Consider the following 19,142-nt stretch of genomic DNA (forward strand, 5'->3'; position numbering starts at 1 on the left):
ACCCTCCTTCCCCCCCACACACCCCACCACATTCATTTAGTTGTTTTAATTGGAATCATCATTTCTTTTTGTGATTTTTTTCATGATAAAATTATAATTCTTTAAAACACAATGAATTAAAGATGATTCTGTCTTATCTGGGAATTACTTCTCTTACCACTGAGAAAAAACTCTTTCTGAAGTATGGTGGTAATGCAAGAATGTTAGGTAGTAATATAGGTATGATACTTTTTCTTGATCTTGAGAAAAACATTAAGAAAATATATTTCCAGTTTATGTTCTGGTTGGTGCACATAACTTGTGTGCCATGTGTTGTTCTTCTCATGCAGTAATGAAATCAACAGAAATACAAACTGTAAAGCTCATTAAATAAGCTTTTACAGTGTAGTAATAAAAAGAAAAAGTATCTAATAATATAGCTAATGTTATCTCATCACTCAATTAAAACTCAGCTTTAGCATCAAGTACTTTTATGTACCTGTACATTTTGTACTTACATTTGTTTTATGATTTGTCTGCTAATTTTTATTTTATAATAGAAATTATGGACTGTATTTAGACTGAAGATCTAAGACTTTTAATAGGTGTGACTCTAAAAGTATGAGCCCTTTACATTTTTGGACCTTGTGAAGTTTTTGACCTAGGAATCTGTTGCATGTTCAGACTGGTTGGTTTGTTTTCGAAGTTAAGTGGTAAGATTGAATGTTTTTTACCTAATGTAGATTTTGTCTAGTACATCCTAAATGTTCATGTTTATGAACAAAGAACATTATCTTCAATGCAGAAAATAATAACCATGTGCTTAGATTATGTAGATCAAAGCAGTTGTAAGATACCTGGATGTGTTTAAAACAGGTTGGTCAATTGCATAAAACTTTGGTCTGGGAAGTCTTTGACTATTCACTTCTGTAGCAAACATCATGATCCAATTCAAAATGTTAGTGTCTGTGGGGATCTTTTGTACCTGACTTGATCTTATAATGGAATCTTTCTAAGGCAATTAGAGAGATTTATTTGCCTTTAAAACCCTTTAGAAGAGGATCTTATCTTCAAATACAATTATTGCAATTGAGGGAAAAAAAAGTTTCTGGCCCAGTTTTTCTAATTTCCTTTTGGGAAGCCTTCATAGTCGTGATTTTTTCTCCCTTGACATTGTAAAGAATTCACACATGGTTTAGGAGGTAACTGAAATTTAGCAACAATTTAAACTGGATCCCACCCTACCGATTTTTTGAGAGGCAAAAATGATTGATTTGGATGGCTAAGAATAGTCTTTTCAGGGCTCTTTTTATTTGACAGGTAAGGAAATAAAAGGTGTGGAAAAGTCTGTTTGTGTTGCACTACAGTATTTAAACTCCCTGTGAACATGGTACTGTCAGAAATATTTGACTAACACTTGTAACATCATACCAGAACTCAATCACAAGTATCTAGAATGTAGTACAAAATATTAATTCAAGACAAAGCTGGTTTTAAATTTGGCTTTCTGTTTCAAGGAATTATACCTCATCAACCTTAAAACAGAGATAGCATTGTTATAAGAATGTTGAAAAGTTTGGTAATTGTTATAGGAATGCTAGGTTGGAAATGTGGAGTTGTGATGATAGTCTTCGGCATGTTTATTTTCTTTTTACTAAAATGAGCCAAATCAATTTTAAGAAAATGTTTTCATGTTAGGTGTTCAGATTGCCTTATATTTTCTTCTTTTGGACAAAATTGCAGAGTTTCACAAAGATATCTGAACAATGACAATTCAGAGTGTAGTTTTTCAGTACTATGATCAGTTACTCAAATTGCTAATATCTAATTCTGAAACAAATATTTTCAAATATAAAGGATCCTATTTGCTTGATATTTACTCAATTTTATAGTTGGCCCATACTTACTTGATCTAATTAATTTGACAGTCTACTGCAAACTGACAGTCCTTCAGTAGGCAGAAAGGGTTTGAATTTCGTGGTAAAATATTGGTACTTCAATTGGTATTACATTTTTTGATTTAGTGATATAAAAATGTTTAAAAACTGGTTTGGCTAATGCAACTTTGTATTTTTTCTGTTTTCTGTACATTTCTGAACTTGGAAGGTCCTCATTTTGAGGCAGCAAAAGATACTATAATTAACTACATTTCTGTGGTTTAGAAGAAAATACTGGATCTCTATGTCCCTGTAAAATCACAAAGAAAGATGAAAAAAGAATGATAATCATTCAGCATGGTAATATCATTTCTAATACCATTAATAAATTCTTACAGTTGTTTGTCAAGAGCTAACTCTGAAGGAGTATCCCTAATAAAGTCCCTCAAAAGTCGGTCTCCAAAGTCTTAGTGGGTCCATAACAGCAGGCGTCTTAATTTTTAAGTGTATCAAGATTAAACGGAGTCCACCCCCTCTTTTAGGGTTGTGTGACAGCTTGGTCTAGAAACAACTGCAAAGAACTTCTTAATTATGTATTAGCATATGAATCTTAAAGATCTATACAGCAGAATAACTACAACGAAAAGATACATGAATGCAACTTCCTAATGATTTCAGAGTCCTAATCATTCCAGCAGAACCCTGGACTTATTCATTCCCGATGGGGATTTAAAAATCTGTCATAGCACCCTTTCTCCCAGGCTACCTTTTATTCTTGTCGTAGTTTCTTCCTTGCTGACAAACCATTCTGCATTTTAAAAAGCAATTTGTGACATCCTTTCTGGTTGTCTGTTTGCATTTATTTTTCTTCCTGTTTCAGTCTCTCTGGTGGCACTTGGAACAGTATTTATTAAAAGACTCAGTCCTTCTGCCCTAGGTAGATACAGTGAAAGTTGGTTGTGCCTTGCTAGTACAGTTCAGAGTTGTTTCACCTATTAAATGCTCCTCATTTATGGTTACAATCATGACTGGTATTTCTAAACAGCCCAAACAATAGTATTTAAGTTGATGTTCTGTTAGAGGCATCAATATTCTGATATCAAGTTAAAAATATAAGGTGCCTATATTGTGTTTTTACCAAGTTACACAGGTTTTTTAACTGACACATTTTTTTTTGTCTGAATCTTACTAGTTATGGAAACTATTATATTTTTAATAATTAATAACACTTTATTTCCAAGATCCCTTTTGTGCTCAGGTGAATTCAGAGTATATGTCTCTAGAAAGATCATTATTACAAATGCTATATAAAACCTTAAATCTTGTCTTCAACCCATTTATGGCCTATCTAGATGACACAAAAGGGAAAAGAATACTTCACCCCCATTCTACAATAGTACCCCCATTATTATTCCCTTGTGGATGAGAAAATAAAGAGTTGAAAAAATAGGTGAGATTTTACTCATCTATTTAAAGATTTAAAATAATTACTCTATTTCTCTACTAATTTTGTGTGATAAAACTCTAGGGAATTAATTCATCAAATGCAAAGCACAAAAATACCATAAGTCCCATAAGTATTTCTGTTAACAGGCAGTCTATTTCTGAAGAATACTTGTGTTCCTTGTGTTAAGAGATGAAGGACCAGAGGCTACTGATAATAAAAAATCTTCTTATGGCTTGGTAATAGTATGATTATTTGGATTCAAATACACTAATAATTTTGTAAATAATAGAAAAAATATAAGTGTGAAAGAACATTACTTGCAAATGGCTTGTCTAAAATTAGTATGGAGAGATACTATTACACTGGAATTGTCAAATATCCATATAAGATCAAAGCAAGAAAAGACTAATTCTGTATAGAAAAGTGTAAATAAAATCAATAATTTCAGATATTACTTGGAGGTTTTTACTTCGTTCTGATGATCTGAAGTTCCTGATTTAAGAAGAGACATGATATAGCTGACATTATACAGAGATAAATTACATTTCCCTGGTTGTCTTTACTGAAGCATATATAGAAACCCCAATGTACAGACTGAACTGGTAAACAGAACAGTAAACCATTGCTTACTGCTCTCTGTAGTCTCCCATACAGTCACTGAATTAAGAGATAAAAAGGTGTAGTTTTAAACATCATTTTTAATGTCTTGAAAATCCTGACTTACTGAGAATTTGGCTTCTTTCAGAGAATATCTCAGACAGTGTCCAGTATCCTCTACTGGAAAGTTTTAGAGGCTGGCAGACTGAATCATACTATCTGAGCTGCAGTCACCTTTTCTGGAAGGAATAGGTTCTTCTAATGACTATCTGAATTTTCAGGTTAGCATACTCAGAAGTACATATGAGCAGGATTTTTAAATTCATCCACCTTCACCTAAATTAAGAATTTGAATGAACTAAACTTGTATTGTTGGCTGACATTTATTTCAACTCTGTCTTTTGTACACAATGAAACATCCATAGATGCTTATTTGTAGCATTTTATTTTAATTCTCCCTTCTCAAATGTCTTTTCCTTAACAATCACTTCATTAATAAAATGGCCCGCCTGATATGAGGTTCCACAGTATACATTTAATCCATGATGTCAACCTGTTACCAAACTAGTAACGTCGTTTTTTTTTGTTTGTTTGTTTGTTTGTTTTTCCCCCTGGAGAAGGAGAGACTTCAGGATGCAACCTTTCACAAATGTTTAACGGACTTTGCAGCTGTGCTCTATTTCTTTCCCATCCACAATTTGATGCAAAATGAGAGTCAGTTTTCCTAGGTATATCGTAAGACTTTTGGTACTTTCCCCATGTTTTGCATTACTTGCTCTACTCCTATCTGTGTAATCACAGTGAGGTGACAGAGTACTATGCCTCATGCTATCTCTTGGGCTAATATGGAGCTGGATGACTCTCAGCTAGATCAGCATTTCAATGAGCAGCAAATGTGACAGAAAGCATTCACATCTGTTTAATCATCCCCAAAGCTTAGTCCTTCTAGCTCTAGTCTGTCCTGATAAAACTACATTGGGAAAGAAAAGTTTTTCCCAGCTTTTGCATTGTAGGCCTCAGCTGTGAGATTTTGTTAGCTGAAAGTTTTCCAATAACCAAGATGGTAGACAAATCCATCACAAGTGCAACACCTTTTTTCTATGCAACTTGCAAGCTGAACAAGTAAAGGCCATGATCTAGATGGCAGTTTGCACTCTAGCATAGAGTGCACGTGTGTTTATTCACATGTGATTTGTCAGTGCCTTTCATTATGCTCTACAGTGAGCTGATAGCAGAAAGGCTCACACTATTTACTTCTCTTGTATATTGTATAAATAATTTTTACATAATACAGTGTGTGACCCATATGTATATATGCTATTTCAATTTCCACGTAAACAATGACAAAATCTATCTTCCTCAATGTACACAAAGATGTATTAATTATGAGTGTAATAACCAGGCAAACAATATTTTTACCTTGAAAAGCATATTATGTTTACTAAGAGTTGAAATTCTCCCCTGAAAAATAATCAGAAGCATAGGAACACTTCTCTCGGTTGCTTTTGATGTAATGTTTTGAATGCTAATATGGAAGCCATGGATGAGGAGTGGGTTTCTCAATAATATTTCCCTTGGACTGTTTTGGCTGATGAAGGAAGCTTATGCTGATACTTCACATTTTCTAAATCAAGTTCTCTTGCAGTATATGCATTAGGTGAAATTCAGCTAAACCCTTAATACTTCTGTTCACTTTCACCGAGTTTCGACAACGTTCAGAAATAGCTGCATAAAAGCCCACTTCATTAGCATATATGGAAATAGATTTCACATAAGCAGATAAAATGAGAGAGAAAAAAATATTTCCCCTAATTCAGATATCTGAGCAGCAATTTTGCTCTCCTCAGTGTGATGTCGTGGTACTTAACATCAACAGGAATTAACTGTTATCCTTTTATTGTATTAACTCTTCCCCTTTACTTTCATTTTGCTTTGTGTCACAACTGTGAAAAATGCATAAGAACAGTATTCTAGTTGGCTCTCAAGTGATAATATATGTTGTCTATGATTTGGGGCAATTAATTTCTGAGTTCTGGGTCACCCGGTGATAATGTCTCTCATGTCATAGAATCATAGAATGGTTTGGGTTGGAAGGGACCTTAAAGATCATCTAATTTCACCCCCACTGCCAAGGGCAGGGACATCTCCCACCAGACCAGATTGCTCAAAGCCCTATCCAACCTGGCCTTGAGCATCTCCAAGGGTGGGGCGTCCGCAGCTTCTCTGGGCAACCTGTTCTAGTGCCTTACCACCCTCAGAGTAAATAATGTCTTCCTAGTATCTAATCTAAATCTATTCTCTTTTAGTTTAAAACCATCACTCCTTGTCCTGATAGTACAGTCCCTGACAAAGAGTCCCTCTTCTGCTTTCTTGTAGGCCCTGTTTAGGTACTGGAAAGAAATGGTGTCAAAACATGTCAGCAGATGTTTAGCTCTAGATATGTATTTAAGGGCTCTGCTAACTCTTTTTCTCAAGTATATCACCTTCAAGAGTGAGAGGTGTATTAATTTCTCAATATTATAGTTGAGGAAGAAAGTCATTATGATTATCCTAAGTTTGGCCAATTACTTAAAGGTTCTCAAAGGCTGAACCAAAAACTTGACTTCAACACAGTAATCTCTTAACAGTGGGTACTATGAACATGGAACTCAGGATAATGACCTTCGTGTGTTTTCACCATTCTGGAGTAGGTGGACAATGCCGTTTTAAGTCAAACAAGGGTCATTTTTGTCTCTGTGAACATGTGACAGGCCTACCTCTGTAGTACTCTACCAATTTTTACTTATTTCACCTAATATAATATTCGACCTAGATTTCTGACTTCCTTCACTACGCTGCAGTGATTGACGGTCAAGAAAGTTTGTCTTGTTTCACTTCGCAAAATAAAAGCAGAGATGCTATTTTCTCTATTTAAAACACTAAATGTTTGTAAATACCACAGAAGATAAATAATTTAAAAACAACAACTTTCAATTAAACAAAACAAAACACTACTTTCAAGGTAAAGCATGATCAGTTTTTTAAGTGATTACATGATACAGTTATTTGGTAGAAAGCTAGACCCTGTAAACCACAATGCTTCCAGTACATGATACTATTTAATGGATAGGTTATCACAGCTTTAATATGAGTAAACTTTATTTTTCAGAGTTGTAACTAACACAAGAAGGTTATTATATGAAATTTTGTTGTAAATCCAGTGAGACATCTCTACTAGACACTTTGTTAAAGTCTAAAACCTATGTAGAAAAGATAAAATCTTGTGGAATGAGAATAGAAAATGAATTTCAATCAATAGATAATGCTAATTTATAAAATCAAGAAAAAAGTCATGAATAAACTATTATGCAGACATACAGTATCATTCCAACTATAATTTAGTGTTGCATGAAACCTTTGAAATGTTCAGTGGTCCTTCACTGTGCTTCTGATCAATGTATTCTTCTTAGGGCAAAATTTGAACCAGACAAATATAGATAAAATAAGCAGAGTGTTCACTTGTTGTTGTTTTCCTTGGAAGAATTTATTAAACATATAACACCAGCTTCTAGTATCCTAGAAGACAACATACTTAAGGATTTGAGCACTTCCAACAAGGACCACAAATACTGCATCTCAAGCTAGAAAGTGCTACCTCTTTCAGTAAACCCACACTTAAAATTCCACATGCTGATATGCTCTTCTGCGCAATTATCTACTTTCATCCACAAGATCCATCCCTGAATGCATGTTTGAAGTGGCTTTTGTCTTACCTTCCATTCTAGCTTCCATTTATTCAAAAAAATCTGTCTTCTCCTCATGGTTGCTCTTTTTCTGCAACTTGTCTTAAAGTTTGGTGAGCTGGCTAGAATTCCAAAATCTGAAAAATTTTGTGAGCACAACAATAATTCCTCCCTTCATACAGGTACACAAAAGCCAGGATAGAAAAGAGTATGTTTGATATCAAACCCTTTCTGAATGGTGGATGATCTGTAGCTGAAAGCATGACTAGCAGAGGAAAGCAAAGTACCTGAGAAGTGTTAAGAGGCCTTCAGGAACAGAGCCTTAGAGGTAATTGATGTTATACTGAACATTCATCCTTAGAAAAAATGTTTTAAGGTGGAGGAACCTTCCAGGATTTTTCAAATCAGAAACACTTGTTAAATAATTTCAATGTCTTTTACAGATAAAGGTGAAAAACACATACGCTAGTATGACCATATCCATTCATCCTGGTCCCATCTGTCTCTGCTCTTCATAATCCACACAAAAATAATTTGTTTTGTTTAGTGAGCTTTGGTTGAATGCTTGACAGTGTTTTTACATTGTGGTAAACACATCAAAAAGATCAATACTGAAGGGATTCTTTAAGGGATTTTTTTTTCCTCCTGTCAAGCAGAAATAATATATGCAACAGGGAGCAAGATTAACTTAAGCAAAAGGCATCGTTAATTTAGGATTCCTGGGGACAGGGAGTTTATGTGGTTGTCTTAGAACTAAGACTAAGAAAAGCAGGCTTGATTTTAACAGTAGTAGAAGCTGGGAATTCATATGTACTAATTGGAACTCTCATGTCAACTTTTCTACAGCCATAATCATGTGTCTCATTTTTTAACTGCTCATTTTAGCTGGAAACCTATTCTAGTAGAGTAATATTCAGTATTTTAGTAGTATTGGTAGTATTCAGTAAGCGCTAAATCTTGTTCTGTATTAGGATATATATTCAACTGCTTGTCCACATGCACCATAAGCCCATCGTAGGATCTGTGGCACATGAACAGGAAAAAAATGTGTGTTTTACATACGGTTTTATCTGCATGTGTGAGAGACCTGGCAGTTTATGAATTTCCCTTCCATGTCCATGTACAAGTCTGCTTGTACTTTACAGTTGGTGCAGGACATGAGATCTGAGATCTGCCTACAGGGATAATTAATTCAGCCTGTTCCTCTTGGTCCATTTACCAAGGAACAATTTAAGGAAAATGCAAGCTGTTTCAGTAGATCTGATACTGGCAGGAGGCAGCTCTTATTGGTCACCTTGTCCATGGTCTCCTGAGATGTGCAGTACATCAGGTAAAGATAAAAGGAAGAAAAAGGTGGAGTCCAGTGAGTTACTTGGGATTCATTCTTTTCTTAGTTCTGTATACATTGCAAGCCACTTAAGTGTCGCTCCACTCTCCTGATTTATAATATCACTAAATTTCCTCAACATAATTATTTTCCAGAAAATCATAGTGGATCATTTAGTACTGTACATAATATGTGTGCTATAGGCATAATGTTTGACAAGAAGACTCGTATTTCTAAATGCTTGGAGACTGATAGTAAAATTAATTTTAAGCAGGTTAATTTAATGATCTTTTTTAATAAAGCTGACATATAATTTATACACAGTATTTCAATAGCGTGTACTGCCTATGTACTCTAACTATGTACCACTGAAGCAATTTCCATGATACAGCATTCTTCTATGGTGGCTGAGCTCAGCACATGCTTTGTCTTTCCTGTTATCTGCTTTTTAATTTTTTTTATTTTTTTGCCTCCTAGGATTTGATACCAGCATTTTGCCAATTTGCAAAGACTCCCTTGGCTGGATGTTTAATAGGCTTGATACAAACTATGACCTGTTGTTGGACCAGTCAGAACTTGGAAGTATTTACCTTGACAAGAATGAACCATGCACAAGGGCATTCTTCAATTCTTGTGACACATACAAGGACACTTTGATATCTAACAATGAGTGGTGCTACTGCTTCCAAAGACAGCAAGGTAAAAGATGGGAACAACCTGCATATGTATGTGACTGATCTTTTAATAGTGCTCTATCTTTTTCTTAACACAGTAAGATTATTACAGTGAACTACAAGCTTTTAAATGATGTATAATGAATCTTTGTAAAGGTTTATGATCTACTTTGAATACCTAACAAGAAGTAAAAAACAAACAAACAAAAAACACAAGTTAAATGAAAAGCTAGCTCGAAAATCAGAGATTCTAAATAAAGTGTAAAACAGTGGCTAAAACTTTTACAGCAATATTGTTTTTCATGCCAACTTTCAGTAAGTATGCAGAGGAAGGAGATCAAAATAAAGAACAACATTACTTTTATGTTATTTTTTTGCCTATCTACTTTGCTTATGTTGTAAAATAAGCCTTTTTATCCCTAAAATAGGGCATCTTAATGTTCTATTTTGTAAACCTATTAAAATAACTGAATTAACACTATGATAAAAAAAATTGGTCATTTAGACCTAAAACTACTTGAGTTTTTCTGCCTGGATGAATCTCCAGCAAATGTCCTGACATGATTCAGTTAAACAAATTAACAAAACATATAAGCATTATTTTTCTGAGGATCATATACCAATTTTAGATCTAGGTGAGTCATACCATTAATTATATATTCAAACTAGTAGTAATGAATTAAAGAATTTCCTCATCAAATATTGGCTGAAACTAGACAGAATTGCCAATTTTTCTTACTAACATGAGAGAGATTTTCAAAGGAATAAATCAGGACCAAAGTTCTTCTGATACTCAGTAGAGGTGATAAGACTGATTTGGTAGTAAGTTTCAAAATCAGCTCAGTCTATTTGAAAATTTTAATCTAATTTTTTGAATCTCACTTGTGACATTAAAACTTTCACAATAAATCCCTGTTATCACTCAATATTTATGGTTTGTCTCTGATTTCTGTGGAAATAAAGATTTTTATCATGCTACACCATCTGTAAATCTGAACAAAAATAAATCTGTACTTCCCTAGGTATATACTAACTGCCTTCTTTTATGTGGTAATTTTGCTTTTAAAAAGTTAACATTTAATCTTTCAACGCACCTCCATTGTTTTATAGTAGCACAATATTTTGGCTTTCATTTTTATAAGCAGTGTACAGCTACCAGAATTAGTCAATAAAACATTATCCAAGCAAATTTGTTTTTAAAGTAAAGAACATAATGTGTTTTGTTTGGTTGTCTTTTTAAAACAAACAAACAAAAACAGCCCACAATCATTTCAGCCTTATAAACACCCTTTTTCTTTGGAGGACAACATAGCTCTTGTCAATAGTCAAAGAAAGTACAGCACATAAAATGTTTAATACAGACCAGGGTTCTAATACCTACCTGATCCCTGCAATGTGTGTACAGTATATCCAGGATTTTAAGAAAACACTTCCATAAATTAGCTTCAACTAATTTTACATTCTTTTCTTGTCTAAAATACCTTCTCAAGTGTACTGCTGCAATCTGATGATGGTATAAAGCCTGATCTAAACACTACTGGATTATGTTAATGGTACTCCAGCAGCTAAAAAAAAAAAGGAACAATGCTACGAGTGACACCAACTCTCCACATTGCAGAATCCAAAACTGTCAAGCTTTTCCTTGCTTCTCTCTTGTTTCCTCCGTCTTGCCCATCATATTGTAATATGGTGCTGATATAAAACAGATTAGATAACTTTTGAAACCACAGCGTGGCTGGGTGTGTAGTGAAAAAGTATCATCAATGTTGTAAATAAAGTGAAATCTTATTCGTTGCCAAGTCCTGGCAGTCTTTGCACATTAAACATGAGCCTCCATCCCTCTGAATGAACACTGTCAACAAAATCTTTTTATTTTATTTTATTTTATTTTATTTTATTTTATTTTATTTTATTTTATTTTATTTTATTTTTATTTTTATTTTTGAAGGTGTAAAGAGAGAAAATGCTTATAGTCTTCTTTTGTTATTTCTTGTTTTCTTGCATAACTGTCAAACTTCTTGCACAACTGTCAAACTTCCTAGTATGTGTGACCCACTGAATTCCCTAATCATAATTGTAGCATTCTGCTAAATCTTTTAATATCTTCATATTTGGCTTTTACTTAATTGAATAATCTAAATAAGGTCTTTAACAAGACCTTTGCTGTAAATCACAAAGTGGCTAGGTATGGAAATTATAGAAATTCTTTCTGATGTACACTAAAATAAGTTGATATTAAAAAAAAGCTTCTGGTCATGTAGACAGCTATCTGTATTCATCAAACTTTGTAGGTGTTTTCTCAGCAGATACACAGTTTTACTAGAAATGCTGTTAATTAACCAGGTTCAAAGTGAATATAAAGTTTTAATCAACAATATATGTAATAGGGGGATATAAATTCTATTATGCTATTTTTAAAATACGTTTTTTATTTGCTGAAGTCGTCATCTGAAAAGACCTCTTACTCTTTAGTTTTAGCTTACCAGATCAATACTGTCAGTACCAGACAATTATTTGATCTCTTCATTCTTTCTTTTTGCTTTAGGTTTCTTGTAATGAGTTAAGAGTATACTAGACCCTTACTGCACATTACTCCCAACTTCTCGTCAATACAAGCAATTTCTTAAAATAGTAAAATCACATCTGTCTTGCTCAAAAAATCTCCCAGTAGCAACAGTTGCACCTTGACTGATGCTTAAATTCTTACTTAGGTCTCAGTGGTGCTCATTGCATTTTTTCTTGGCCTTCTTCTCTAAGTGTAGTTTAGCATTTCTGAGGTATATCCAAGACACTATAATGCATTTCTGCAATACTTCAGAATTTGCACTTTGCCAGTGCTCTGCTGTCTTCCTGTATGGTTTGGTCCGTGTTGCCCTCTAGTTCCACCTACAAATTGTGCAAGTGCTTCAGAACTTATTTTCTTAGGTCTTCGATGCTAGCTTAACACTTCAGTGCTTATCTAAATGCTGAGGCACTTTCTCTGTTGGCCTTTTTGTAGGTTGAATTTCTTTCTGTCAGTACTTAATCATTATTACAGCCTTGTTTTTCTTGCCTCACTGCTTGAAAATATAGTAGGAGAGTACCCAATTTTACCAGGAATATTAATGCTTAGAACATAAGCATCTCTTTACTGCAGGCCTCTGCATGTATCTGTTAATCTAGCATTTCTCTGGATACCTTTTTCCTATAGGTTTTTCTGTCTATCAGGGATGAAAGACAACTTAATGACTTTGAAACTAGTTTTTCTAGTTTTTTATTCTTGCAGAATAATGATAATTATTGTGATTTCTATTTGTTACATCAGTCTCTTGAGACCACAGGGCATTAAATATGATTATAGATGGTTCTAAAGGTGTAATGTGTCTTGCTACATAACTGAAGTTCCCAGGAAGATTTATGGAAGTGCAGTATTGACTGCTTCAAATCCCTATAACTAGAACCTCCATTGTCCTAGAACAATTATAAATACTTGACACTGAGCAGAGGCAAGACATAACATGGCAGCCTTATCTGCAGTAGAACATATGTCAAAAACTAGGGGATCTGCCAAATATTATCTACTTGATAGATGGAAAATCACTGTTTTGTAATTTAATAAGATGGTGCATCTGTGAAAGCTGCAGACCCACATTGTGAGTACCAATTCCTTGAGGCATTTCTCTTAAAAATTCCAGATACTCTTTGTCAAATCTACCAGTTTTACTCCCGTTGCTCTCTTAATGTGCCTCTTTTTGGTAAACCAAAGCTTAATCATACAAGCCTTGCATCACCTCTTGACACAACTGAATATTGATTTCTTAAGGGCCAGTATTAATAACGTGGGATGCTCTGGTGTGCATCAGTGCTTCAAGCACTGAAGAACTGCGGATGGCTGTTAAATGGTTCATGAATCACTCATAACAATGCAGTGATAATGTCAGAAATATAACTCCTGCCAGATTTGTTTAAGTAGAATTAAGGATGGAGATGATTGGGTCTCTTATTCAGATTATCAGAAAGATTTTTCTGATGTCAGGATCGTTTCAGTCTCAAGGGAGACAATAACAATCATTTTTGTACAGAATAAGTCTCCTTACCTCCTTTAAAGGTTATCCAGTGATGCTGCCTTTGTATTGAAGTTCAAAAAAAAAAAATCCCAATCAGTTCCTGATTTTGGAAAATCACATCTTTATTTTATTTTATTTTTTTTGGAAAATCAGGAACTGACTGGAAAATACAAATTATCATTTGGGGAGAGATGAAAAATTATATGCTATGGATCAAAAGGAATTGGTTGAGCTTTCATCATGCCACTTTCTCATTAAGCATTGTTAAGAATTTTTTGCCGCTTTTATTGTGAGAAGCAAAACTTAAATGTGAATCTCAAAGACTCTGTGAAGAATTTTAGTTAAGTAACTTTCTCATGTTGCATTGATACCATTTGATTAGTGGTGTTCCTGTTTCTAATTATAGCAACAAAGATTTATAGCTGAAAATACAGGATTTTGTTTAGGCATAGACCATCATTTTTCCATGTAAATGATAGTGCTCATAAATGCAACTCTGTTTCTAAATCAAGATTATTTTTTTTTTCATAGAACAAAATACATGTATTTTTCTTGCTAGACTAGTTCTTCTCCTTCAGCATATTTTCTTCGATAGATCCTTCGATCCTTCTAGCCTGTGGTACTTCTGTGCATGAATGACTGCCATTATTTGATTTTAGAGTAATTGGAAATACTTTTTGTTTGAGAAATAATTGGTCGTTAGAATATTGTAAATACAGCTGTGTGGAAAACTAATACATTACTAAACACAATTAAAATCTTAACTCTTTAAATATCAGGAAAGACAGAACCCTTTGTTTTGAAAGGTGCTGAACATTTCTGGCATAATAGTGAGCGTGGTCATCATCAAAGTACTTCTTACACTAAGAAACGTATAACTTTATATAACTCCAGCAGATACTCAAAGAGTGAAAACACAATACCCACCTAACAATGCCAGGTACTAGTTGTTTTGAAGGGGATGCACAGAAAATTTCCTTATTATCTGGAAAGACATTCCTTTAATTTTATTCTGGCACTAAGGCTCCTGTGAACAATATTTTGCCTTAGCTCTAAAAACAATAATTATAGATTTAATGTGAAAAGCAAGTCTACTAGTGTTGAGGGCACTCTAAACTTTTATGTCTTTAAATGTATGAGCTGTAGCATTTAAAACATAAAGCCAAAAGAAATTAACAGCCTGTTTTCAGTGAGGTGTTATTACTGTGTTCCAATTTCTGTTTATCTAGTTAGATAAGAGCTCATGAATAAAACCAAAGGCCTATTGGTATATCTAGGCTATGCCAACCAAGAGGCTCTGTGTTCACTAGAAATATATTTTGATCCACAGTTACTCTACTTATTTGTAGTGTTTGAGCATTCCCACAAGAAAAATATCCTCAGGTTTTATAATGTATTCTTGCCATTCCTGAACTTCTTTGTGCATCCTGTGCTTGTCCCAGCTACATCCTAAATTCTTTCTCATTTGACTAAATGATGTTTTCCTTTAGAAGAATTCAGGAAAGGCTGATTTGAACTTTTACCTCTCAAGTGAGTTTTTTGCATTACACTACATAGTGACTGATTTCTGGTCTAAGTGTGTGCTTAGTCAATAAGCTACGCCAATCTTATTGATCCCTAGTAACGTAAAGTAACGTAGTTTTTTCCTATGTACATGGACAAAAGTAGTTTCAGAAGGCAACCTTGAGTTACTTGCATAGCAAAGATGTATTCTAAAGAACTGGTCTGCTAAAATGGAAAAATGAATTCAATATTCATAGCATGTGAGTTTTTAGTGAGTTGTTATCAGAATGTTGTCTGGGAACAGTGTAAGTTAAAGACACATGTGAATAGTATTACTTTTGATTCAGACTGTTACCACAAAAGCATCTCTCATTCTAATGTAGTACACTGTATTAGTGTTCAAAGATGTATGTATTTCCTTCCCATTCATGAGATATAGTCAGACTTGCTTTTATGCAGAGTAGAAAATTAAATTATTCAGAATTTAAATAAGCTATAGCTCTGAACAATGGAAAACTGAATTTTAATAACTTCTACATCTTACAGACATCTGAAGTCTGGTCAGTTTTAAACTTTGCAGAACGTAGGGCTTTGGACCTCAGGGGTTCTGTCTTTAATTACTGCAATAAAACCACAGTCTTGTAAATTTAAGTGGAGCAATTCTTATTTTATTAGTATAATATGTGAAGTACAAAACTTGAACATAACTTCTAACAAAGACAAAAGGGAAAGAATTGAAAGAGCCATCCCACTTCAAACCAATACTTGAGGCAAGCTTCAAAGTCATGCTTAGATCTCTGTAGACTGATCAAGCAGGGGATGATAGAGTTACTATTTCAGTCTAGCAGACTAGTCCTCCAGACTAGTAACCAGATTACAATTACAGATGAGTTAACTGGGAGTGGCCTTCTGCACAAATCCACGATGGTGATCTGTTTCATAATTTTGGAGTTGTAACAAGCTGGAATAATTCTTTTCTTTCAGAGTTTAGGTTGTGACTACTAGTGCAGGATCTGTACCTCTCTTAAGATCAGCAGTTAACAGACCTTAGAACATAGCAAACCATGAAAACCTCGTCATGTGTTTTCCTTCCTAGATACAGTGTAATCTGATCAACATTTTTCATGTCATTTTAGACCCACCTTGCCAGACAGAACTCAGCAACATTCAGAAGCAGCAAGGAGGAAAGAAGATCCTAGGTGAGCCATAGATCATTCTTTTGAAGGTTTTATTGCTTACATAAATAACCCTAGTGAAACAGCAACATAAAATCAATATTAATCCAACAAAGATAGACCGCAGTAAATTCTAGCAACAAAATTTATGAAGCTTTTGAAAGCTTGGTTTTATTACCTTACCTACCAAAAGATATTACGTCTGTTCTATTATCCTAATAGAAGGTACGTTTTTACAGTTACAGAGGGGACAGTCTAAGGCACTCTTAAATTAGTATATCTACTGATCTTTACCTGTAATATTCTTTAAGTAATTAAAATCTTTGTTGTGAATCAGTTTATGCTGTATTAATATTACTAAAATGTAGGGTAAATCTTCATTTTAGCCTTTTCAACTGTATGAAAGCTGCAATAAAATGCTTGTCCCAAAGTAATCAAAACTGTATTTCTGCTAAGGATGGTTTCAAACAATAACTGTGCACTTCAAAATATTTTCAGATTTATGTTTTGTACATTGTCGTTTGTCTAAATTTTGTTTCTTTCAAAAAGTTTCTGTTCCTTTCAAATGAGGAACCATGGACTCAGCCTTAGGGAAGTCACTGCCTCACTAAATAAGTTCATGATTGTGTCTCTAGTACTGTTGGTGCCATTTTAGCTTGGAGTCTAATTTGCGTAGGTATTGTGTCTATAAAATGCAAATTTACTTTTTTTTTTTTCACATTTATTGTTGAGAAAATTGCTGTGTTACACTACATTTATCTTCTGTGGTGGAATAAATATTAGTGGGTAACTTAACTGGTTATTACATATATATATATATATATAAAATTTAAAAAAAAAAAAAAGCTACTAAGCCTAGTAGCAGATAGTTTGTTAGTCTGGGAAGCCTAATCCTTGTTATTCAGAGTTCTTTGCACTCCACTGATTATAGAATATCCCATTCAGAGTTGTGAGCTACGTCCCTTTCCCCAGCATGCGGCAAAGATCTCAACTAAGACATTCAAGGAGTAAGGAAGGTGTATCAGAGGATCAATGAAAAATTTTAAGGGAGATTGTCCACTCTTTTTCTTGAAGGTAGTCCAAGGCTTCTATCTGTCACTTGTAAACCAGTCAGGGCAGAATCTGGAATGAGGAAATAGCAAAAGGTAGTTATTTTCTGTTATGATTGTTACATTGGTCAAGGGGCAGTTATTAATATTCTTATTCAATATTTATATATCGCAGGGCAATATATCCCTGTATGTGATGAAGATGGGTATTACAAACCAAGTCAGTGCCATGGAAGTGTAGGGCAGTGTTGGTGTGTTGACAGATATGGCAATGAGGTAACAGGATCCAGAACGAATGGTGCAGCAGAATGTGGTAAGTTATGAACTTCGCATGGACTTTGGTTTAAAGGTATTACTTTGATTTCCAACCAAGCTACATTTCTTCAGTAAGAACAAGCATGGGATGCAACTACATTAATTTTATGTAAATATAATCTGTGATTTTTATTACTTCATTATTTTTTGCAACTCATATTACTGTGTCAGCTATTAATAGACCTCATATATGGGCTTGGCATAGTGTATATAAACCTAGGGAAAACTAATTATCTAGAGTAGCATTATACAAGTCCAAGAATGCTTGATGAAATCCCTTTGGGTAATCAGTATGCTAGTTAATTCAATTTGACATTTTTTTCAGTTTGTTTGAAGGAATTGCCAAAAGTTCCTAGCACACCAAGTCTTCCCTTGCTTTTCCCTTCCAATGCCCTATGACTTCCAGGAACTCCCATGTCACCATTATTTTATGTCCCAGACATCAAAAATGGCAATAAAATATTTTTCTTTGCATTACTCGTTTTCCTTTCTTTTGCAACAGAAGAACATAGCCTGAAACATAGGGTAGATTTAATGCAGTATTTGGCGTACCTTTCAGGCCAATTTTCCATCTAATCCAGGATACTTTCTGAATAAATGTACAGTTCTAGATACTTAAAGATAATATGTAGAAACTGAATGGTGTACTAGTCCTTATTGTGAACTGTAAGTTGGTCTTAAATCTCTTTCAGTGTTTCCTGGCACTAATTATAGTTCCACAAACCCATAAAATTCATCTCCTTTTCTTAACATTGAAAAATTCATCCCTACTGAAGTGGGTTTCTTTTAAGACAAAAGATTATTGATGTTGTTTAAGTTCAATGTTTAGTTTAAAATAAGTAATTTTCTTGAAATTAAATTTTCTTCTGTATCTTTTACATATTACACTATAAATATGATATATATTGTATTAGCAATAATTTAGTGTATTTTGTGTCTTTTGTATAACTATCATACCTTTTTAGCCATTGATTTAGAGACTTCAGGTGATTTTGCCTCTGGTGATTTCCATGACTGGACAGATGATGAAGATGATGAAGACGAAATAATGAATGATGAAGATGAAATTGAAGATGATGATGAAGACGAAGGAGATGATGATGTAGATGATGACGATGATCATGATGGATATATTTGATTATATTAGGAGGGTCAATGAATTGTTCCTTTCTAAAATTCACAAGATGACATTTCATAAAAGCCCTTTGCTCTTCAAGATCAAAAGGATTCTAACAAATGTGTATATTTTGTATGATTATTTCAAACATTGCAGCTGGAGTCATAGACTTTTTTTTTGTTTAAATAAGAAATATTATGTGCTTTTGAGTTTTTAAATGCCTTTGCGCTGAAGAAAATGCAATGGAAATGTAGTCAGAAGAAGGAAATGTTCTGTGCTACTGAACATATAAATGTGCAAAACATGCTATAAAA

The 19,142-nt window shown here is 34.0% G+C and overlaps 1 protein-coding gene across 4 annotated transcripts in view; it reads left to right on the forward strand.

Annotated features, from left to right (window-relative positions):
* SPOCK3 (SPARC (osteonectin), cwcv and kazal like domains proteoglycan 3) overlaps positions 1–18,849 on the forward strand; it is a gene marked incomplete at both ends in the record, with an annotated part of 194,012 nt that extends 175,163 nt beyond the window's left edge. For all 4 annotated transcript variants that reach the window (XM_084285422.1, XM_084285423.1, XM_084285424.1 and 1 more), the window contains 4 exons: positions 9,427–9,648; positions 16,309–16,371; positions 17,572–17,709; positions 18,677–18,849. In XM_084285422.1, the coding sequence (XP_084141548.1) occupies positions 9,427–9,648; positions 16,309–16,371; positions 17,572–17,709; positions 18,677–18,849 (596 nt within the window). The remainder of the gene's footprint in view (positions 1–9,426; positions 9,649–16,308; positions 16,372–17,571; positions 17,710–18,676) is intronic.
* Between the last annotated feature and the right edge of the window lie 293 nt (positions 18,850–19,142).

The sequence above is a fragment of the Netta rufina genome (genome assembly GCF_964035555.1).
Source record: "Netta rufina genome assembly, chromosome: 4".
NCBI classification, from domain to species: Eukaryota; Metazoa; Chordata; class Aves; order Anseriformes; family Anatidae; genus Netta; species Netta rufina.